The 24,045-nt window shown below is 40.3% G+C and overlaps 1 protein-coding gene across 5 annotated transcripts in view; it reads left to right on the top strand.

Moving 5' to 3' along the window:
- The window catches only part of ESRRG (estrogen related receptor gamma), a 1,147,729-nt gene that overhangs the window by 984,365 nt on the left and 139,319 nt on the right, over window positions 1–24,045 (top strand). For all 5 annotated transcript variants that reach the window (XM_044061393.1, XM_044061409.1, XM_044061385.1 and 2 more), the window contains one exon: window positions 18,689–18,799. In XM_044061393.1, coding sequence (XP_043917328.1) covers window positions 18,689–18,799 — 111 coding nt within the window. The remainder of the gene's footprint in view (window positions 1–18,688; window positions 18,800–24,045) is intronic.

Here is a 24,045-nt window from a genome sequence, read left to right as displayed (position 1 = left end):
GCTAAATTCTTTCACTCTTGATCTCCGTATTCCGAAATGGCTTTGATAAGCCATCTGACTACCGATCTTCCGAAAAAATGTAAAGGTAAAGACAGAGAGAGGCTGCATAGGTCCAAAACTGCCGACAATGCTTCTGTTAAGCTAGTCGCCAGTTCACCGGTACTCAGTGAGGCACCTTTGCAGCCCCTGATGTCCACTTCTACAGATTCGCAGGCCTCTGCTGAGACCCATTCGGAGTCCGGTATGCCGCGAGATGCTTCTTCGACTGTAGAACCTGCGGATGTCTCTACCTTGGATGGGTCTGAAGCCGCTGTGCAGGCACTGGCTTCTGACGGTGTATTCCGATCTACCGATGTTCGAAATAAACCCACAACTTCGTTTTTAGCTAAAACGACCGAGTTTCTAAAGCCCAGAGTACGCACTACACCTAGGAAAGTGACAACCAAAGCGCATGCCACAAAAACAAATGCTTACAATGGCTGAAGACCTTATTACCCTAATTAGGGGAAGCCAGCCTTCCCATGCTAAGAGACAAAGAACTGAGTTTCATTCTGATTATACAGACCAGGAGTCCGATGACTCTGACCCTTGTGATTATCAGGACATGCCCTTATCAACTTATGAGGATTCAGATGCAGAGGAATCCAGCCCCTCTGCCTCCCCTCCAGAGGATTTTTCTTTTGGTGAAACCCTGTATACTTTAAGAGAGCATTCCCGCTGGGAATGCCAGGATTGCCCTCAGTCTAAAAAGAGACTCAGAGCATTTTTAGAGTTGCCTCAGCACAGGCCTGTAGCTATACCTCCATCCTAGATGTTGTAGATGATGTTTTTATGGAATCCAGTCTTACTCCAGATACTTTACCCCCAGCCCCTAGGAAACATGACAGGTACTACAGAATACCTGATTTCCACAAATTTCTCTTCAAGGATCCTTCTGCGGATCCAAAGACCATTTCCCAGGGACCTAAAGGTATTAAGGCTACTGCAGCCAAAAATCCTACCCCTTCAAACAGGCATTCCAGAGCTTTAGACAGATGGGGTAAGAAGGTATATACCTCTGCAACTCTTGCCATCAGGGCATTGAATTGCCAGTTTCACATGCTGAAGTACCAGCAGCATATCATGGAACTAATTAAACACAAAATGGTGTTACTTCCAGATTGTGCAGGAAATAAAGACTTACAGCTAATGCAGTCTGCAAACCAAGTTAGTAATCATACTTTGCAGTGTGGCTTTGATGCCCTAGAAGCATCTTGCAGGGCTGCAGTCACTGGGTATGTACTGAGAAGGCATGCTTGGCTGAAGAAACAAACCTTGCCAGATCATGTCAAATCCAAATCATTAGATGCTCCTTTAAATAAGGACTGTTTATTTGGCACCAAAGCAGAAGAGGTTCTTAAAAAGATGGAAGAAAAAGCTAAATCTATGCAAACTGTTAAAGAATTCTTACAAGTGCAGCCACCTAGGTTCAGTAAGCATTGGCCTTCTAAAAACTGGTCCTTTCCAGCCCCTTCCAGGCCTGCTCAGACTAAACCCAGGGGAAACAGGCCACCCAGACTACAGTCTCAGGTATGCAGAGATGTAAACAATGGAGTGCTCCCACCTCAAAAACAGGAACTCCTAAGCCGCCCCCTTATGGAAAAGTTCACAATGACTTTTCAATTATCCTTCCCAGCCCTGCCCAACTACTTGTGCCCCTATGAGGAAAACTTGCCCTTCGTGCAAAAAACTGGATGTCTATTACTCAGGACAGATGGGTCCGAAACATTGCATCCCAAGGGTACAGATTCTACTTCCATATGTTGTCAACCCCAAGCGGGTTTCCAGACCTTCCTCCAAACCAGAGGGCAGAGGCTCAAAAGCAAGTACTTTCTCTGCTCAATATCAGAGCTATTCAACCTGTTCCAGTAGAACAAAGGGAGCAGGGTTTCTACTCCGGACTTTTCCTGGTGCCCAGAAAAGACGGCTGTTGGAGCCTAGTCCTTGATCTATCAACCTCAACACATTTGTGGTGGTCCCAAAATTTAAGATGCTTACCCTGCAACAGCTTCTCCCTGTGCTAGGCAAGGATGCCTGGTTAGTCACTCTAGACTTAAAAGAAGCTTATCTGCACATCCCCATAAGGGAGTCATGCAGAAAATATCTACGCTTTTGGGCAGGCTGTATGCACTATCAGTTCACTGCACTTCCCTTTGGCTTATCTACTGCGCCCAGAGTATTCACAAAGTGCCTGGCTCCAGCCATTGCATACAGCAGGCAGAGAAATATCCAAATTTTCCCATACTTAGATGACTGCCTGATTCAGACAGACAGTCAGGAATTGCTACTTCAGCACCTGGCATTTCTAAAAAGCCTTCTCACTTCATTGGGGTACACCATCAACGAAAAGAAATCACAACTGGCACTCAGTCAAAAGATTGTATTCCTGGGAGCAAGCATGGACACAACTTCACAGATGGCATTTCTCACTTCAGAAAAACAGGTCTATCTGACAAATTACTTCAAACAAATGGCCACCAGAACCCAGCTATCTGCAAGCCCTAGGGTTCATGGCCTCATGTATTCTGCTAATTCCATATGCAAGACTGCATATGAGAAAACTCAATGGTACTTAAAAAGTCTTTGGTGCCAACATTCTCAGGACCTGGAAACAGTCATTCCAATCATAACATATCTAAGGGTAGAGTTTATTTGGTGGGCAGAAGCATGCAACCACAACAAGGGACTGCTTTTCACTCAACCCCTTGCCGCCCAAACCCTGAAAATAGATGCATCAGACTATGCATGGGGGACTCACATGGCAGGCAAATGCATTCAGGGCCACTGGAGCCCAGTCCAGATTTTCCTGCACATCAGTCAAAAAGAAATGCTAGCTGTACATAATGCTCTGATAACCTTCAAATAACTAATCCTTCCAAAACAAGTGCTTATAAAAACAGACAACACCACAGTTATGTGGTACAACAAGCGGGGGGGGGGGGGCATTCTTTCCCACTCTGCAGGTTATCCATGGCCCTGTGGAACACAGCCTTAAGCAACCAAGTGCATCTACAAGCTCAATTCCTGCCAGGCAAACAAAATTCACTGACTGACGACTTAAGCAGAAATCTCCTAGACACACAGGAGTAGAAATTGGAGCCCAACACCTTCAACCTTCTGATCCAGAGATGGGGACACTGGAGGTGGACCTATTTGCCTCCCCAGAGAACCACCAGTTGAGCACATTCTGCACCAGGAACCCTCACAGCAGGGCCTGAAAGGTGGATGCCCTATTCTTTCAATGGGAAAACCTCTCAGTTTATGCCTATCCCCCTCTGCCCCTCCTCTCAAAAGTACTACTCAAGATAAAACAGGACAGGGCAAGAGCAATTCTTATTGCCCCAGACTGGCCACACAAGCACTGGTACCACTCTTGCACAGTCTTACAACAGTGCTACCCTGGCACCTTCACCAGACTCCTACCCTGCTGTCCCAGAAGGAGGGACAGATCTTGCATCCACAATTGCAATCCCTAAACCTTGCAGCCTGGCTTATCCCTTTAATACACCACCAGCAACCCTCAGCAAACAGGTGCTGGACTTCATTCTTGAAGTCAGAAGGCCTAGTACTAGGAAATCCTATGCTGAAAAGTGGAAAAGATATTGTTCTTGGAATCAGTCTCAAGGGAGGGACACAGCATTGCCCTCCTTACCTGTAATCCTGGATTACCTAGCAGAGCTACTCCACAGAGAGGCCTATCCTTCTCCTCCATTAAGATTCATGCCTCTGCCATCTCAGCTCATTATAATACTGAGCCACCTCTATTTTCTCACCCTCTCATCAAACAGTCCCTGAGAGGGGGCTAACAACTTAAGGCCCCCTAGGAGAGTTCCCACCCTTGCCTGGGACCTTAACTTTATACTGGAAAAGCTCATGCTTCCCCCTTTTGAACCTGCAGCTTCAGCAGAGTTAAAATTCCTTGTTTTTAGCCATAACTTCAGCAAGAAGAGTATCTGAGTTACAGGCACTAATGGCTGTGGAACCCTTCATTATTTTCCATGCTGACAGGGTTTCCCTCAGGACTAACCCCTCTTTTATATCTAAGGTGGTGTCCAGTGTGGCTCTAAACCAATCCATCCATTTGCCAACCTTCTTCCCTAACCCTCAGAATAAAGGGGAAAGGATCCTACACTCCTTGGACATGCACAGACAGCTCAGGTTCTACCTTGACAGAACTAAACCTTTCAGAAAATCTGACCAGCTGCTAGTCAGCTTTGCTACAGGGGCAAAGGGTAAGGCCATTTCAAAGCAAACTATTTCCAAATGGATAGCACACTGCATCCATTTCTGCTACCAGCACTATGGAAAACGTACCCCACAGGGGATCAGACCACATTCCACTAGGGCTACCTCCACCTCTACAGCATTTTTCAGGGGGGGGTCCCTACCAGAGGCATTCTGGAAGCTGCAACCTGGAGTTCTGTACACACCTTCACCAAGCATTACCACTTGCCTAGCTTTTCTAAATCCAGAGCTGGATTTGCTACAGCAGTCTTGCATGGCCTACTAGCCAGCCTCCACCCTTCCTCAGCTTTGGGAATCAATCCAAGTGTGAAGACTGCAACAGTGAAACACGAAGAACATAGTACAGTTGTGTACACTTACCATAAATGTAGATGTTCGAGTGTATTCACAATTGCAGTCCTGGTTTCCCTCCCTCCAGCCCCTGGCTTTCTCTCTCTTTCTACCTGTCCTCTCTATGGCCATTCCTAATGGCACTGGTATTTACTTTTTCCTGGTGGTGTTCCCCACCATATACTAGCTTCCTGTTTGGGGGCTACTGACATCTGGGGCAAGAAAAACTGATGTAATGGTGTCAGCTGCCTGTTTTATATCCCTGATGACCTGACATCATGGAAGAAGTGACAGCATCTGACACAGAAATCCTAAGACTCTGGTATTTGGGCCAACTGAGGGCTACTTGCAGGCAGATAACCCAAGTGTGATGACTGCAACAGTGAATACACTCGAACGTCTACATTTATGTACACAACTGTACTTTTCTCCTTGTCCACATTGTTGTTTGAGGTCAAAGTTAGTATAGTTAGAGTAATGCTGATATGTGTTTGTGTATTTTTCATTGGTTTTCAGTGGATTAGGTAATCAAATTTTTTATGTGTGTTGGCAGAATGCATTCTGACAAAACTTTATTTCCATTAAAATAATGTAAACTCATATATATTACATATTCACACACTCACTTGCTGTGCATGCATACATTTGGAGTAGGGGCAAGGAAGACCGGCCACTCAGATTGCTATCAACCTGTACAACGTTTTTGCTCTGTATGCTGGAGAAAGCCAGTGCAGGCCATCTAGGCCTCTTGCTCAGTCAAAGATCCCTTCTCCCACACACCCTTCAAAATAATAGTGGCAGCCATTAGTTTTCTGTCTCAGTGCTAACTGACCTAAAGTAGAAAATGTGACTCTGCAATCACAGCTTCTGCATATTTAAACTGAACAAAACAACCCCCCAAGATTCCAGAAACAAAAACAGTTCCTATGAAACCTGTATATACAAGAAATATGTCTGGGGAAAAATAAAAATGTTAACATTATTTAAAAAATAAATGCCCATAAGTCTCCCGAAACTTAACACTTTGAGCTCACATGTTCAGTATACAATCTGTGCACTAGCATCTCCTAAAATGTGACACTGAAAAAGAACATTTACAAATGAAAATCGTAAGCTGGCACACAATAGTTTGATAAAATGGTCCCTAAAATGTCATACCAAAATTCCACAGTTAATATGTATAATCCTGTACAGCTGTGAACTATTTAAAATTGACAATACACATTTTTAACATTATTTTCTGCAAATCCCCATAATTCTGGCAAACATAACATTTTGAGCCTAAAAGTTCAGTATACTGTCACTGGGCCATCATCATCATCATCTCCTGAGCTATAGCAAACAAGTTGTGCAACTTGAATCCAAAAGGCAGTCTACAAAAATGAATGTGAGGTCACATTAACAGATGGAATTGCACAAATAAACACAATAGTGAGTGCATTATAATCCCTGGGTGTACTGTAACATCTGCATTGTGCATTCCCCCTCCTGCCTTATTGCTTGTATATTGATCTAAGTTTGTGCGTGTGCGTGTGCGTGTGTGTGTGTGTGTGTGTGTGTGTGTGTGTGTGTGTGTGTGTGTGTGTGTGCGTGTGAGTGCATATGTGGGTCTTTGGATAGTGTGTGTTTGAATGAAACACATTTGAAACATGTACCTCTGCTCATTGTTTTTTTTTTCCAAGTCATCTGAGGATGCAGTCAACAATGTAGCTATAATTTCTGGGTTTGGGGATATCTGTATTTAAAAATGACCCTTCTAAGCTGATAACGTTAGAACATGTTAGTCTGTTTTTGTAGGATTAGAGTGCATTTGTGTAAAGTATGGCAGGTTTTATCACAATCAGAGATGTGTACACAGTTGATAAAGTGGTCATAATTGTTGAATATGGATGTTGATGGAATATCATGATAGCAGCTTATGTCCTTTTATGGTCGAAATGTTCTGAAATGGGTACTTTGTCATTATTGGTTCATACATTTTGTTCCCTGCACACTGGAAAACAATGTTCAAAACTACAAATTCAAAATGCACTCTGACCAGTGTTGCTGTATTAAATAAGAAATGCAATAAAACAACCAAAAAGGAAGGTGAATCAATGAATACAAGCATTTATGCATGGTCCTAAAATTGTGTTCAGGGTCTCATGGTTTGAAAATATCCCAGTATGCAATAAACTCAATCCACCAATGGCTAGATGTATTTCAATGAATGTGAGTTTCAAGTAAAGAGAAGTTTTCTATTGCTCATGCTAAGTCTGTTTTCATTGTGAGACTGTTTGTTTAGCTAATAGACGTCAGTGTTTGCACAATAAAATCAGAAATAAAAGTTTTAAAGTATATCCAAATCTCTGTAATTATTGTAAAATTAAAGAAAAAAAAATAGAATGCAGACTTACACAAGTTTGAAAAGTGTTTATCGTAAATGGATAGAGATAGACAAGTAATGGGACACTGGAATGGCTGGCGGGGGGGGGGGGGGTTGGGTCATTACACTAACCAGGGCTCTTTTAGACCATGATCCAGCTCTGGGTACAGGGAAACTTGACGCCCTGCAATATAGATATATATATATATATATATATATATATATATATATATATATATATATATATATATATATATATATATATATATATATATATATATATATTTGTATCGCCTGTTTTTGTTCCCTCTGTGAAGTATTTGATATTTCTTGAGACAAACATATGTATGTGTGTGTGTGTGTGTGTGTGTGTGTGTGTGTGTGTGTGTGTGTATCACACATTACAAAAATGGCATAAAAGCTCTTTGTGTAGTTGTAGTAAAGTACTCCAAGGTGCGAGCTACTAAGGATTTATTGATTCTCATGAGAACTCTGCATATTACTTAGTTTAAGCCTCAGTAAAGCATCACTATGTCATGCGTTATTGCTTAAATAAATTATAATGGCTAAACATCACCATTACTTTTGACTTTATTTACTCCTAGATCAATTCCTGTCCTACACTGAATGTATTTATGACATGTTGGCATCATGTTAGAGTTGTTTCCGAAGTAATTAGACATCATATGCTTGATGGCACAGGGCTACCCTGAGCGATACTTAATTACCCAGTGAGAGTTAAAACTGTGGCTATGAGAAATGCAGACAAACATTACTTAATTACATTGTGTTTTGTGCTGATAAATAATTCTTAAAGCTGGAACTATATCAGGAGGTGTTTACTAGCTTCCATGTGTTGTACATGTCTGCTTTTACTGTTGCTTAAATTGTGTGGCAGTTCAAAAACTGCTGTCTTTTTGTTTGTATCTGAGACTCTATTTACTTCAACAAGCAAAATGTTTTTATGTAATAAGTGTAAATGTGCCAGTACAACTAGGTTTATTCTTTTAGTTCCCACTTGTATAGTTAGAGATTCCACCAAGTAATGTGTTTTGTACTGCATGTAGTGTTACACTTGTGAGCAGAGAGTAACTTAGCAGTTACCCAAGAAGAGAACACCTCTTTGTTTTATGCTCATGTTTATTGCCTCTTTATACTCAGTAAGTCCTTGCAAGATACTATTGCCTGTTTTCATTGCTGACCTAGGAAGTGGAACAGTACATACTTATATAACTTTCCCAGAGTTGTACCATGTATAAATAAAGGATATTTCTATTAGTTATATGCTTACTGGATGTAGCTCATTTGCCGTCTTTTAATTGAGCCTTTGTTCTGTACTGTGTCAGTATTAGTAATAGTATAAATGTGGGCTTCTCCCATGACTGAGATGTACAGCATACTTTGACTGTTTGCCATCATAGAGTGACATCCCTAAAGGAATGATGGGATTTAGCCACCAGATATATTGCTTCTTTTAGATTCAAAAACTGGAGCTGTCCCTTTACAGTTCTGTAGAAATTAAAAGACAGGGTTCTTTAGGTTTGAACTTCAAGATGTTTGGTTAACAATGGCTTCCTAGGTAGAAAGGGGGAATATGGCACTTTAAAAAAAATCTTCTGAGCAGACAACCCAGTGTCTAGCACAGTGCTGTCCAAGGGAGAAAATAAAAGCCTAATTTGCTTTCAAGAATGTATATGCCGGGCATATGCCATGTATGTGACAACTTGTAGATTTATTTTTATGTACTATTTATTTATTTTATTTATTTTACATTTGTTAACCGGGAGAGTCCGACTGGATACATGTCCATTTTCAGCGGAGGCCCGGGGAAAAAAGCTCCAGGTACATAACAGACATATGAACATTGTTAATGCAAAAAAAGGAAGATAGTTGAGTTCTAAATACAATATAAAGATACATCACATCTTGGGAAAAAAAAAACAATAGCAGCATATAAAAAAAAACATAGGTCAGTTACAAAGGCGAGGCGCCTTGTTAAAAAGCGGTTAAGGATAGTGAGGTAAGAGAAGGGTAAATGATAGTGGTTAATCAGATTTGGAACAGGGACATTGCCAGAGAGTATTGAGATGTGGTTTAAGCTTTTTTTTGAATTGTAGGAGTGAGGGTTCTGAATTTAAATGTTTAAAAGGTGGCGATATTATCATGATATTATCACGATTGCTGGAATTTAAATGTTTAAAAGACTGACATATGCATTATGGTTTATGAATATATCTTTTGTTAAATGGCATTTTTTTTCAGAATGTCTGGTTAGCTAAGTGGGAATTTTACTTAAGCTATTTGTTTAGTACACCGGACTCCAAATCCAAAGATCTGAGTTCATAATTCAATGGAACTTCCTGTCTCATTTCAGAGAAAATTCATCAGTGAATGCATCCCTCACCTATGGAGCAAGCTTCTTATACATGTTAGAGAATGTGAAACCATGGCAACCTTAAACCTTTAATTAGATGAATGGGTGGAAGTCTGTGAATTCATCTCAGGAATCAGTAGATACAGTCCTCCATGACAAACTAAAGATGGTCACATCTGTGTTTTCCTATTCATTCTCTTTTCCCTGGCTTCTCCATATTTCTTTTTCTTTTAGCATAATCCAGACTGAAAATACTCTGTATCTCCCAAATTATCTGTAACTCTTACCTTCATCTTCTTTTGAACTGTCAGCTCACCTTCAAGGATTCTTCTTCTGTGGTGTTGTCTTAGCCTAAAGCGGTTGACATTCCGTTTTCCTTGTATAAACCTGTACACCTCTTTTAGGGGACTTTTCCTTATTTATTTAGTTATCTTGATTTTTTTTTAAATTTTATATCGCCATAATGAAAATTTATACTCTTCATGCAAGATTGGAAGAGATGTTATGAGCAGGGAACATACTGTTGACACTGCTGTTTGAACTTGGTCACTTTCAGTTCTGGAAATGGTGAATATACTGGTGTACTGAAATGATATTTTGGACTTCTGTTATATAGTTAGAAGTAAAGAAAAATGAGATTATTGTATGCACAGGTGGACCCACCTAGCTTAGGGTGCTAGTGTAAATAATGTCTTGTATGTTAAAGGACTTGATGTCAAAAGGTTAGAAGTTAATACCCCCTGAATTGGTATGTCTTCCTACTCTGTAATATCCTGTAGATCTGCAGTGTACACTGAAGAAGGCTGTGTAAATTGCTTCCAGCCGAAACCGGTCTGCTTGCTGTTTGTTGCTATGTATTTTTAATACAACATTATTGTATCTGGTCTCTGTTTGCTGGCTCTTTTTTTCTTTGTGCCTGTGTATAAATCAAACCTCAAAGAGTGTGTGTGTCAGCTACTTGGGCAGGGACACAAAGCACTGGTTGGAGAGAGAGGGTGCTGGAAGTCTTGGCTTGGTCACTCAGCTGAGATCTCAACTATATAGCTGTGCCAGTGGGGAGTCTTACCGGGGATCTGGAGAAAGGGGAAGAAACCAGCCCCGGACTGAGTGTGGTCTCTGTGTGCTCTTAAGGGAAATTTCACTTGATGCTGAGAGCTGTAGTAGTGTCTGTGTACCTGTTATCCTTCCAGTGAACATCCCCCAACAGGTGCCAGTGGTGAGGACTGAGGATTCTTGATTACTCATCCAGTGGTGGGTCATCACATAGACCAGCAGTGTTCCATCATAAGCTTGTAAGAGGTATACAAACATAATGTTAGCATTACTTTTAGAAAAAATAAAATATAACATCTGTCTCATAACAAATAAAGTGAATGATCCTGGCACCCTATTAATGGTAGAAGTAAACCTGTGATCTAAAGTTTGAAACCCCATTGCTTTAATTATTAGTGTATGCTTTCTTCAAAAAATGCATTGTAAGGAAAGTGGAAATTTTGTGCATTTTTAAAGATATCTTTTAAAAAATGTAAATATCGTAGACAATAAATACTAACCATGCACCGAGTCCTGTTCCTTTTGGGAGAGTGTTCCGAGTGCCTTGTTAGTCTTAAGAATAAATATTTTTAACTGCTAATACACCAGGGCAGCTAGAATTCCACACACATTACAAAGAATTATGACTGGGTCTCTGACTATATCCATTTAGTATGTTTTTTAAATGGATTCAAGAAGCTGAATTTCATGAGTCCATTTCAAGAACACAAAACAAGCCTATTAGTTTCAAAAACTCGGTCGTAATCTTCTGTGCTATTCTTTTGCATTCTTCTCACATTTTCTGGGTTTCTGTAGAGTACTCATTATATTGTAGCTGAATTGTATAGTAATGAATGAACCTGGCAAATACTGCAAATGTGTCATAACAGACAAACCAAAGTCAAAGTAATCTTTATTGTCATTCAGAAGTCACACAAGTGGAAAAACTGAACGAAATTCCATGTCTCCAGACTCAATGTGCATACAATATATAGACTATTTTCACATACATTTACCCATATAACACCTAGCTATTACTTCACAGACATGCAGGTAGACAGACCAATATTGCACATAATTATAAACACATTTTAACACTTGTCGAGCTGAACACTTACTTGCATGAGACTTTAGTATTGCACAGGTACTTGGTTAAGACATTGCATTGATCCTTGCACAGAAAGAAACGTTTAAGTATTGCAATGTGAACATTAGAGTATTGCACTGTGGAGCTTAAAGTAATGCACTATGTTTAATTTATGAATTTGCAACATGTATTGCACTGAAAGAAGAGATATTTTACTGCATTGCTACTGCCCTAGATGGTCTATAAGTTATGGTCATGGTGAATATTGCACTAAGTATTAGATGAGACAGGTAACCAGGTTAATGTACAATTTGAGACAGTTTCTTCTGACCCAGATGGCCATCATGGAGCATAGCTGTTACTAGAGTTCAGCAACCTGATGACATTAGAAAAGAAACTGTTTCTGAATCTCGTAGATGTTCTTCGTGTTTCACTGTTACAGTCATCACATTTGGATTATCTGCTTGCAGTAGCCCTCATTCGGCCTGATTATCAAAGTCTTGGGTCTTGCGTCAGTTGCTGTCTCATCTTCCATGACGTCAGGTTGTCAGGGGTATAAAGCATGCAGCCGACACCATTACATCAGTCTTTCTTGCCGTGCGGTGTCCGAAGCAGTTCACAAGTCCTGGTCGGCCAACTCCTGAAACTTTCGTTTTCGAGTTTCAGAACCGAAGTCTTCAACTAAAGCTAAGTACCCCATTGGGGAAACCTTTTCTTGCTCTAAACCAATGTCAGTAAGAGTCAATAATTGTATTTCTTGTGGAAAGCAAATACCTCATAAAGATTTTCATTCGTACTGTATTCCTTGCCTAGGCCCTGACCACAACGTACCTCGCTGTCAGTTTTGTGCCTTATTTAAACAACTAACTATTCATCGTCAGTATATTTACGCTTCTAAATATTTTGTTACTCGGTTCAGTTATCCAGATATGGCTTTGGTAAGCCACCCGACTACCGACATTCTGAAAAAATGCAAAGATAAAGACAGAGACAGGCCGCCTAAGTCCAAAGCTGCCAACGCCGCTTCTCCTAAGCTAGTCGCCAGTTTGCCGGTACTCAGTGAGGTGCTTTTGCAGCCCCTGATACCCGCTACTTCAGATTCGCAGGCCTCTACTGAGACCCATTCGGAGTCCAGTATGCCGTGACATACTTCAACTGTGGAATCTGCAGATGTCTCTACCTTGGATGGGTCTGGAGCCACTGTGCAGGCACCGGCTTCTGAGGGTGTTTTCAGGCCTACTGACTTGTATATTAAACTGACTCCATCTTCTTCTTCAAGGCCTAAAACGCGATCCATGCCTAGAAAACTGACACCCAGACCACATGGTCAGACCTCAATGCCTAAAAAACAAATGATAAGAATGGCTGAAGACTATTACTTTAATCAGGGGAAACCAACCTTCCCCCTCTAAGAGACCGAGGTCTGAATTTGGTTATGATTCTTCTGATCAGGATTCTGAAATTTCAGTTTCTTCTGATGACCAGGATTTACCCTTATCTACCTGTGAGGATTCTGATGCAGAGGACTCTATTCCCTCTGCTTCCCCTCCAGAGGATTCCTCTTTTGGTGAAACCTTGCATACTCATAGGGAGCATTTTCACTGGGAAAGCCAGGATTACTCTGATTCTAAAAAGAGGCTTAGGTATTTCTTACTCCTGCCCCAACACAGGCCTTTAGCTATCCCACCTGTACTGGACATTGTTGATGATGCCTTTACAGAGTCTAGCTTGGCCCCTGACTCCTTACCTCCTGCTCCCGGAAAACCAGATAGATATTGCAGGGTTCTTGACTCTCACAAGTTCCTTTTTAAAAATCCTACTGCGGATCCTGAGACCATTTCACAGAGACCCAAGGGCATAAAGGCTACTACTGCCAAAAGTCCTACCCCTTCTGATAGAGATTCCAGGGCGCTGGATAGATGGGGTAAGAAGGTATACACTTCTGCAACCTTGGCCATTAGGGCCTTAAATTGCCAGTTTCATATGCTAAAGTATCAACAGCATACTATTGGATTGCTTAAACAGAAAATGATGTTGATTCCTGACTGTGCTGAAAATAAGGATTTACAGGATTTAATGCATTCTGCTGAACAAGTTGGAAAACATACTTTACAGTGTAGTTTTGATTCACTAGAGGCATCTTGCAGGGCTGCTGTTACTGGATCTGTACTTAGAAGGCATGTTTGGCTTAAGGAGCAATCTTTGCCAGATCATGTTAAAGCTAAATTTTTGGATGCTCCCTTAAACCAGGACCGCAACAAAGCAGAAGTAGTGCTTAAAAAGATGGAGGAAAAAGCTAAATCTATGCAAACTGTTAAAGATTTCCTGCAAGTGCAGCCTCCAAGATTTAATAGGCATTGGCCCTGTAAGAATTGGTCCTTTCCTGCCTCTTCCAAGCAGGCCTTCGCAGTCCAAACCCAGAACCAGCAGAACACTCAGGCTTCAGTCCCAAGTTACGCACAGGACTAAGCAGTGGGGGGCTCCCACTTCCAAAGCAGTGAGGTTTTATGGTAAACTGTCTCAATGACTTAACTTTAAAACTTCCAAGCCCTTCTCAACTGATTTTTCCTTTAGGGGGAAAGATTGCTCTGCAGGCAAAAAACTGGCAACTCATTACCCAGGACAAATGGGTTTTTAATATAGTTTCCCAAGGATACAGATTACTTTTACACACTTTACCAACCCCAAACGGTTGGCAAGATCTTCCTCTAAATCAGTGGGCAGAGGCTCAAAAGCAAGTTCTCTCTCTCTTTTAAGTATAAGGGATATTCAAACTGTCCCAGAAGTGGAAAGGGGACAAGGTTTCTACTCAAGACTTTTTCTGGTACCCAAAATTCAAGATGCTAACTCTTCACCAGTTGCTTCCTATGCTAGGCAAGGATGCCTGGTTGGCAATACTGGATTTAAAGGAAGCCTACCTGCACATTCCAATCAGGGAATCTTGCAGAAGATACCTATGCTTCAAAGCAGACTTCATGCACTGTCAGTTCTCTGCACTGCCCTTTGGCTTATCTACTGTGCCAAGGGTATTCACAAAGTGCCTGGCTCCAGTCATTGCATTTTTCAGGCAAAGAAATATTCAAATATACCCATACCTGGACGATTGCCTAATTCAGACAAAGCCAGGACATACTATTGAATCATCTGGCATTTGTACAAAAAGTGCTAACTCCTCTGGGGTACATCATAAAAGAAAACAAATCACAGCTGGTACCCTGCTAACAAATTGTATTCCTGGGAGCAAGCTTGAACACAACTTCCCAGATGGCTTTCCTTACACCAGAGAAACAAGTTCATTTGACAGCTTACTTCAAACTAATGGCCACAAAGACTCTGCTATCTGCAAGACAAATACTGCAAGCCTTGGGTTCATGGTGTCCTGCATTCTCCTAATTCCATATGCAAGACTGCATATGAGGAAACTACAATTGTATCTAAAAAGCCTATGGTGTCAACATTCTCAGGATCTAGAAGCAATGATTCCTATCATACTTTGCCGACAGTTAGAGTTCCTTTGATGGGCAGAGGCCTGCCACCAAAAAAAGGGGACTGCCATTCACTGTACCCCCTGCCGCCCAAACCCTAACAACAGAAGCATCAGACTATGCATGGGGGGCTCACCTGGCAAGGAGGTGCATTCAGGGCAAATGGAACCAAGTCAAATGCACCTGCATATCAATCAAAAAGAAATGCTAGCTGTACAGAATGCTCTGACAGCCTTCAAGGACCACATACTTCTAGGACAGTTAATGGTAAAGACGGACAACACCACTGTTATGTGGTACATAAAGAAGTAGGGGGGAGCCCACTCATACCCTCTCTGCAGACTAGCCATGGCTCTGTGGAGCACAGCCTTGAGCTACCAAGTAAACCTAAACGCTCAGTTCATACCAGGAAAGCTAAACATAAATCTCATGGACCCACATGAGTGGAAACTGGAACCAAAAACATTCAACATGTTGATAAACAAATGGGGGGAGCCCAGAGATAGACCTGTTTGCCTCCCCCCAGAACTACCAATTGGAGAAATTCTGCACAAGGACTCCCCACAAATAAGCTTGGAAAGTGGCTGCTCTGTCCTTCACCTGGAAAGATCTATCAGTTTATGCCTTTCCTCCTCCGCCTCTCCTCTCCAAAGTACTACTAAAGATCAAACAGGACAAACCAAGGATGATACTGATTGCACCAGACTGGCCACGCCAACACGGGTACCCCCCCCTCTTGCGCAGTATGTCACTGCTGGCACCATGGCACCTGCCTCTGACCCTTACCCTTACCCTGCTGTCCCAGCAGAAGGGCCAGATTCTGCACCCTCAGCTTCAAACCCTGAACCTGGCAGCCTGGCTAATTACCTGATCTCTCCATTACCATCCCTCAGTAAACAAGTGTTGGATGTCATTCTGGAGGCAAGGAGGCCTAGTACTAGAAAATCTTATGCTGAAAAATGGAAAAGTTTCTGTTCCTGGAACCAAACTCAGGGGATGAGCACAGCAGCGCCCAATTTACCTCAGATTCTTCAATACTTAACTGAGATGCTTCACAAGGGCCTTTCTTTTTCCTCCATCAAAGTTCATGACTCAGCCATTTCAGCTCATTACAACACAGAACCACCCTCTTCTCTCATCCACTGCTCAAGCAGTTCCTCAGAGGGGCCAAAAACTTAAGACCACCCAGGAGAGCCCCTACTCCAGCCTGGGACCTTAACTTTGTATTGGAAAAAACTTACTCTACCTCCTTTTGAGTCAGCTGTGAATGCAGAGTTGAAATTCCTTTCTTGGAAAACAGCCTTCCTGTTAGCTATCACTTCAGCAGGAAGGGTGTCTGAATTACAGGCCCTTATGGCAGTGGAGCCATTCATCATCTTTCATGGGGACAGGGTGTCCCTCAGGACCACTCCCTCCTTCATGCCCAGGGTAGTATCCAGTGTGGCTCTTAATCAGTCCATTCATTTGCCAACCTTCTTTTCTAATCCACAGAACAAAGGGGAACGGATACTGCACTCCTTAGATGTGCACAGACAACTTAGATTTTACTTGGACAGGACTAAACCTCTCAGGAAATCTGAACAGCTGCTGGTGGCATTTGCTGCAGGGGCAGAGGGGAAGGCCATTTTAAAGCAAACCATTTCTAAATGGAATAAAATGGATAGGCCATTGCATTAATTTCTGCTATAAACACCATGGAAAACCTATTCCACAGGGACATCATAGAGCATAGTTGTTACTAGAGTTCAGCGGCCTGATGACATTAGGGAAGAAACTTTTTCTGAATCTCGTAGTTCTGCAACGTATGCTTTGGAAGTGCTTTCCAGATGATAGATGCAGGAACAGTCTGTAAGCAAACAAACAGTAATATAATGTAAACAATATATAATATTAATTATATAATAATATATAATAATTATAATAGCAATGTAAACATAATTATATCATTATATAATATATAATAATTATTATAGTAACGTAAACAGTATTACATTTCTGAATCCTTCTTTATTCAAACAGTAGTATAATGTAAACAATATATAATTATATAATAATATATAATTATAATAGCAATGTAAACACAATTATATAATGATATATAGTAATTGTAATAGTAATGTAAACAGTATTACATTTCTGAATGCTTCTTTATTGATTTAGGTGAAAATTTGGGTTCTTGCAGCTTTGTGTTAGCTATTCATTTTGTAGTACCTCTGAGAACCAAGAATACCTTATCAGTATTGTCTTGCCTACTGTTTCTAGTATTTCTTTTTTTTTCAGAATTATAACCTTCTTACTTTATTTTAGATTCTGTAGAACAGAAGTGTTCCATGGCATTTGGTAATTGTGGTGACCCTCTGTCTAGATGAGGTATAGAGCTTAAATTATTAGTTTAACTCTATCTTGTTGGAGACAGAATTAGAAAATATCTTGTAATTTGGTAATCATGGACAATTTAATGAATAAATACCCCTCATTAGTGTGAAAATCATCAGCTTTCTAAAAAGGTTACCTAAAATATCTTATCTGCAATGGCAGCTATAAGAACATGTGTCTGAGCATGGTTGCAACACAAGGAAACATGCAGCTCAGTCAAATAGATCACTTCATTTTTTAAAGTATGAAAATAAAGGGGCAGCTGGGTATTTTTTATTACCCCGTAAGAAGAAGGCTGTGCTTCCTGGAAGTTTACTTGAATGTACTTTTAAGTTCCTCATTATATGCCATATTTAAATGTGAAATGATCAGACTTTTAAACATTAGTATTAAAAACGTGTCAGTGGTTTGAAAATTGGTGATATAAAATAGTGACATCACATCTCAGTGGGATGTTCACACAAAAGGGTTGAGACTTAAACTGGCTCCTGTATAAGCCAGAGTAGACAGACTTCTGAAACTATAAGAGAAGGGGAAACCTGTATGACAAAATGTCCACTTTCAGGATTACATGTTTTGCTGTGTCCTGCTTGCAAGGTATGAGTATTTCAGACTTCCTGTTTTAATGTACCTGCATAGAAGTGCACAGTCCTTTGGCCTGCTAGAGTTCTTTTAACCTCTTGTCTGCATTCTAAGCAACTAACAAGAAAAGAGAGTACAAAATATTAGGAATACTCGTCCATCTACCTACTTAACTGAATAACCTGCTTGAAACTTCAACAAGACATCTTTATTCTTCCCACAGGGAGGGTATCAGAGAGAGAGAGTCTCCGAGATCTGCTGGCTAAAGGGATTTTATCTTGAATAATCCTTGGTTTTCAGTTTCCTCAGCATTCTCTTTTACTGGATTTAAATTCTAGTGTTTCTTTGTTGCTTACTTGAAAATGCCCATTTTCTGTTGGTTTTAATTGGTTGGAATAAAATGGTAGTAAAATATTAAATGCAAATACCTTAAATATTTGAGAACAATTTCATTTAAAACTGTGTTACTTGAATGATATCATTATTTTATACGGCTTGGTTTCTGTGATCTTTTTGCTAATTTTGACATGTAAAGTTGCACATTTTGTCTTGCATTTTTTTGTAATTATCAGAAGGAATAAGCAGTCTTCTTCAGTCATGCCTTTAGTTATATAGAGTTAGTCTTGACTATCTAGAAGGGAAAGTTAAGCCATCAAGGTTTGTTGCATATGCTTTTCACCCCAGTGCACCGTGTTCCCTCAGCACCTCTCTTTCTTTTTATGATCAAGGGGTATGGATTTACTGAGCTTCTCCCTTTCTGTTTTTTGATGCAGGGGTACGCCTAGACAGAGTACGTGGAGGACGTCAGAAGTACAAGCGCAGAATAGATGCAGAGAACAGCCCTTACCTAAATCCACAGCTGGTACAGCCTGCCAAAAAGCCATGTAAGGATATTGCCTGTTAGCAGCAGCATTTTGTGTGCTGCGTCTTTGTTTTGCTTACATATAGGACTGCCGTAATGGGTTGCTTTTAACTTTGCAATGGTTTACACATGCAACTGAAAATCATATACACTGAGTGCTTATTACAGAGGACAGGACTGGGCAAACTGTTTTGTAAAGAATAATTAATTACATTTTTAAAGATGAAAAACTGATAATGCTCAATTAATTTTATTTTTTATTTACTATTTTAAAAGTTTGATTTTTTTTTCAGATGTCATACAATAAGTACAACTAAGAATTCAGTTTAGTCTCTTGCTTTAATTTTCTGTATTACCGTGAGTATATACTTTCCTGAAATTTCTACAGATTGTGCCCTGTGGTAAGCTACTGCAACTTCAGACCTAAGCATTGTATAGTAACTCCATTTTGTGATTTGAAACCATTGTAGGATACATTGTTCTTTGCATATTATTGCAGTTGACAGAAAAATAGGAATTATTTTCTGCTCCTATATAGTCAGCTATTTATTTGTACTTATGTTTTGTTGAGTTGATGAACCCAAGTCTGGCAGTTAGCACAGAGGACTAAAGCTCCAGCTTGTTAATGAACTAATTACTGGGGTACAGGGTTTGAATCTTTCTGCCTACATTTACCTACTGTTTGTCATTGAGTAAGTAATTTAACCAAACAATGCTTTGGAGCAGTTGGGAATTTGGACTAGGATCCTTAATGGTCTCCAGAACTGCATGCTTAGTAACTTTGAACTATGAACAAGGAGCAAGCCCATTTTCAGGGGGGACCTGGGGGTGTGGAAACCCCCTAACCAATAAAATGCAAACAGCATAAGAATATGGAAGCTAAAAACAGCAGTGGAATTTAGCATATATCTATAGTAGTAACATTCAAGCAGGTTTAACAATTTTAATAGATGCATTTGTTAGCACATGTATTTTTCATAAGACCTGCTTGTTAAAGTTAATTAAGTTTCTGAATGTGTGGCAATTAAGAGCAATCTGGGTGGTATATTGTTAAAGAAATTCAAGTGATATTTTTTTAAATAGGCTTATGTCAGATTTTGAAATTTATCTGTGTCACGTCTCCTCTATGACAAAAAAATCAAAAATCGGTAATAAATAATGGAACATTTGTAAACAGTAGGAAATATTAGTTGTTAACCACCGTACTCTGATCTAATTCATACTCAGTTGCTTGTAGCATTTTCCTGGAATGACCAGTGCTTTGTTATACAAAAACAGCTTACAGTAAATACTTTGTTTCTGCCCTACGGCCACTTGTGCCTGTGTAACTCCCAAAAGCTGTGCACGTAATATTGCTCATTGTGGGCTATGATTTACTTTTGCTGTACCAGCAGTACTGTCTATATCTTTGCTGTATCAACCTTATGGCCTGGAATAACATTGATACCAGCCTACTGATCCTGTCAAGAAATGGTAAATAAATAAATAAATAAATAAATAGATGATAACATTTAGTTACCACTATATAATATTGCCTCCAAACAATCGGCCAACCCTTTGTATCGTTATGATACTGTTAAAAAATGATGCCATTACTTGCAGTAGTCAAGTGATATATGAAGGCCCAGAGCATACAAAAGAAAAAATAGAATGTAGAACAGTCATTAACCCAAAATGTGTCTGGAATACCACATATCAACATTTTAGCCCATATGTAAAAAATTGTCTGAAAGCTGCTTTAAATAACATTCTACAAAATACTTTTTCCACAGCTCATGCATATAAGAATTTTACATGCCTACAGATATGTGCAGGACTCTATTATGCGTAATGAGTGTACAGAAGAGGTATCCTAATAATGAAATAAACACATTTAAACACTAAGATGGGTGTTACTTTAAGTAATTCCATTATTTACTTGAGTACATTATGTTTTACATATGAACCAATCAGATTATTTCTTTATGCTGTGCATACTGCTTCCTCGTTGTGTGTTTTTGCTTATTCACCATACCTGTGACCACAGAGTCCAAAGTTCTGGAAAATACTTAGTCTGTGGCTGAAGAGGAACACATAAACCAAGGTAGGCTTTTTGCTTGTTGGTATCCTTTCACTGTTTATCAGGTTGTTGTTTCTGATAACACAAGAACATGAAAACATCCTGCAGGAAGGTTTGTCTCAAATAAATAACTGGTGCCAAAGTTATGGACTGAAACTAAATGCCAAAACTATGCATTACAGTATCCTTTGGGAAATAATCTATCCCAGGAAACTACCACATTAGCAACAAACCTCTAAGAACTGACAAAATTATTTGGAATTTGGTAACTTATGTGGACCATGACTTAGCATTTGACCAATATGTGTCCTTTGTTTTAAGGAAGTCCAACTATACTGCACAACGTATAAACAAAGGGATTGTGCCTTGATCTAGGGATGTCACTGAATACTAGGGATGTCATTGAATATAATGCCCCCTTTGCCATGTAATTGTCCAGATGCATGCAACAACTGGCACTCCCACAGAGATATCTTATTAAAAAGAAACAAGGTCTAAACAACATATGGACTGGCTCAAATCCCTGTGACTATACTCAGTATCCTACAGAGTGCCAAGAGATGACCTGTCTGGCATACAAGGCATCATTCAGTCCAATATGGATGGATTTATTGCACATCAGCAAATCAAATGGCATCAGAAATGCTCAGTCTAGTGATCTAAACCTCTTCTAAAACATCGACAGAATGGTTTGGAGGGACAGGTATATCTCAGAGAGGATATCGTTACGCTGGAACAGATTCCCCATCCAGATGAAACAAAATTCATCACTGTCCATATTTAAGTGCAACTTTGGTCTATGGATGGGAAACAGAACATTTACCCCAGGACTGCCCCCTGTACTACTAATGGACAGAGTGACCTCTTAAATGCTTTACCCCATGCATGCACTCAAGTTATCTATGGTATTCTCATTAGGGTTAATAGATAATTATCGACCATGGGATGTATAAGGGCAATATCTAACAAAATGATATAGTTTCATTTGAGCACAAAAGGGGAACTGAGTAGGCTTAAAATGGCCTGCAGGGGCAGCTAGCCTAGTACTTAACTATGAACATATAAACCTATAAATGTTTCAGGTGTCCACATGTAGAAGCAAAAGCATGCCTAGAAGTACCGCTTTTACTGTCATGTAGTAACCCTCTGTCTTCATTAGATGGTGCAAAAGAGAGCAGAGGAGAATTTTTTCCATTGTCCACCCCAACCTCCCCCCCCCCCCAGGAGAGGAATGTGGTCATTCTTATCATCTGTTGTGTAGATTCCAGGTAGTTCAGGCCTTTTGCCAAATGTGAATCGCTCTACATCACTGTGCAATGATGTTGTTACCTTTCTTTCTTTTTTTTTTTTTTTTTTTTTTTGCATTCTTTGCCCCTGCTGTCTGTCGATCATCAGCCCACTACATGGCCAGTTGGCCAGTTCTTTCCCCATCATTTGGGTGAGGTCTGGCCATGAGTGACTATTGTTCATTCAGCCATGAGGGGTGGTTTGAGGTTTTCTACTTTAGTTTCCTGTACACGCCTGGTGAACCATAGGGGAGAGGGTGTACATTGGGATGACAGATGAGGATAACTCATTCACATCTGCTAACGTTTTTCTCTCCAGGCATCCTTGTACCACTCCCCAAGGCACAGGTGGAGAGCTTCTTGCTCTTCACTAGGATATTAATACTGCCCGATGTGCCCCCGAGTGTACACAACCCTCCTTCCCTCTCTTCTGGGAGAGGCAAGAGGACCATGCCCTTTCCCTGCTCCCTCCTTTCTCTAACCATTGCTTAAGTCACAAGTCGAAATCAAGAGCAGATTACAACTGTATGCTTTGCCATTCTTTGGATGAGTCAGTGTTCCATAGTTGTCTTATCACATTTTTGGGAGGGTATGCTAATTTATAACAATGGGTTTGATTATATTGAATCCAGTACATCATGCTAGTATTAGGTTATTTAGATGCCAGCCATTTGTTTAATAGTACATAGTTATCAATATGGCCCAGTAGTTAGGTCACTACAGGGGTTTGAAACCCTTCCATTCCTTTGAGGTGCATCAACCTTGGAATAGATTTTAATAAGAGAGAGAGGCCAGTCTCCATGAAATACAATTACTTTTTCATACCTGTTTAAAAGCCATTTCAAACACTGTGTCTCACTTAAAATGATATTCAGCATCTTTGCTGTGATCACGTCTAAGATTCCAAGATATACATCTTTGATGATAACAAGTCTGATATAAAAAAGTAAGCAATGTCTTGAAGAGTCAAACTGTAAGAAATGGAAAGTAGCATGGGCAGTATACCGTATTCTTGTGAATAAATGAGAGGCATGATGGTTCAGGTGTTAACCTCACATATGCAAAGTACAGGGTTTGATTCTCACCTTTCAAAGGGGGATTGGCTAGGCATGAAATGGTTTGCAAGGGCAGCTAGTCTAGCACTTGCCTATGAACCTATAATTCACTGGTCACTTTACTAAATGGCTACAGCACAGATGTACACTATTAACTTTACTTTGACAGTTGGCATAGAGGGTTAAGGCTATGAGCTGTACTTCCTGTGTTACAAACATTGATTCCCTCGTCCCTCATTTACCTAATGTGTGAACTTGAGCACATCACGCACCAGGGAATTTTAACTAGGCTCTACAATGGTCCCCTGGGCCGCAAGCCTACCTATGAACCTATGTAGATGCCCTAACCCATAACTCTCAACCTGAAGAGACAAAGCCAAAAAATAATGGGGAGACAGATGCCCAAAATCAGGGACAGGTTTTAAATAAATGTGGGTGCTGGTACAATGATTAAGGTGTTTACTTCACAAACACAAGGTACAGAGTTTGATTCTCACCTTTAAAAAGGAAATTGACTAGGCTTAAAATGTCCCACAAGGGCAGCTAACCAAGTACTTACCTATGAACCAGAAATGTGTCATGTTAGAAAGAGCAACAAGCAAAATGCAGTGATTTCATAATGAAAGCACCAAAGACTTTTAGTACAAGTAACTCACTAAATTCATTAATTTGACAGAACTTAATCACCATCTGGAGCTGTTCCTGTACTGTCTTTCACTGTCCATATCCTCATCATTATTTGAAGTAAACAAGTCAGGTGTCTGTGGTGTGTGTGTTTGTATGTGCGTGTGTGTGTGTGTGTGTGTGTGTGTGTGTGTGTGTGTGTGTGTGTGTGTGTGTGTGTGTGTGTGTGTGTGTGTGTGTGTGT

Source organism: Protopterus annectens, chromosome 1.part0, assembly GCF_019279795.1.
Source record: "Protopterus annectens isolate FY-2018-M chromosome 1.part0, PAN1.0, whole genome shotgun sequence".
Taxonomy (NCBI): domain Eukaryota; kingdom Metazoa; phylum Chordata; order Ceratodontiformes; family Protopteridae; genus Protopterus; species Protopterus annectens.
This window is presented reverse-complemented; position numbering and strand designations above follow the sequence as displayed.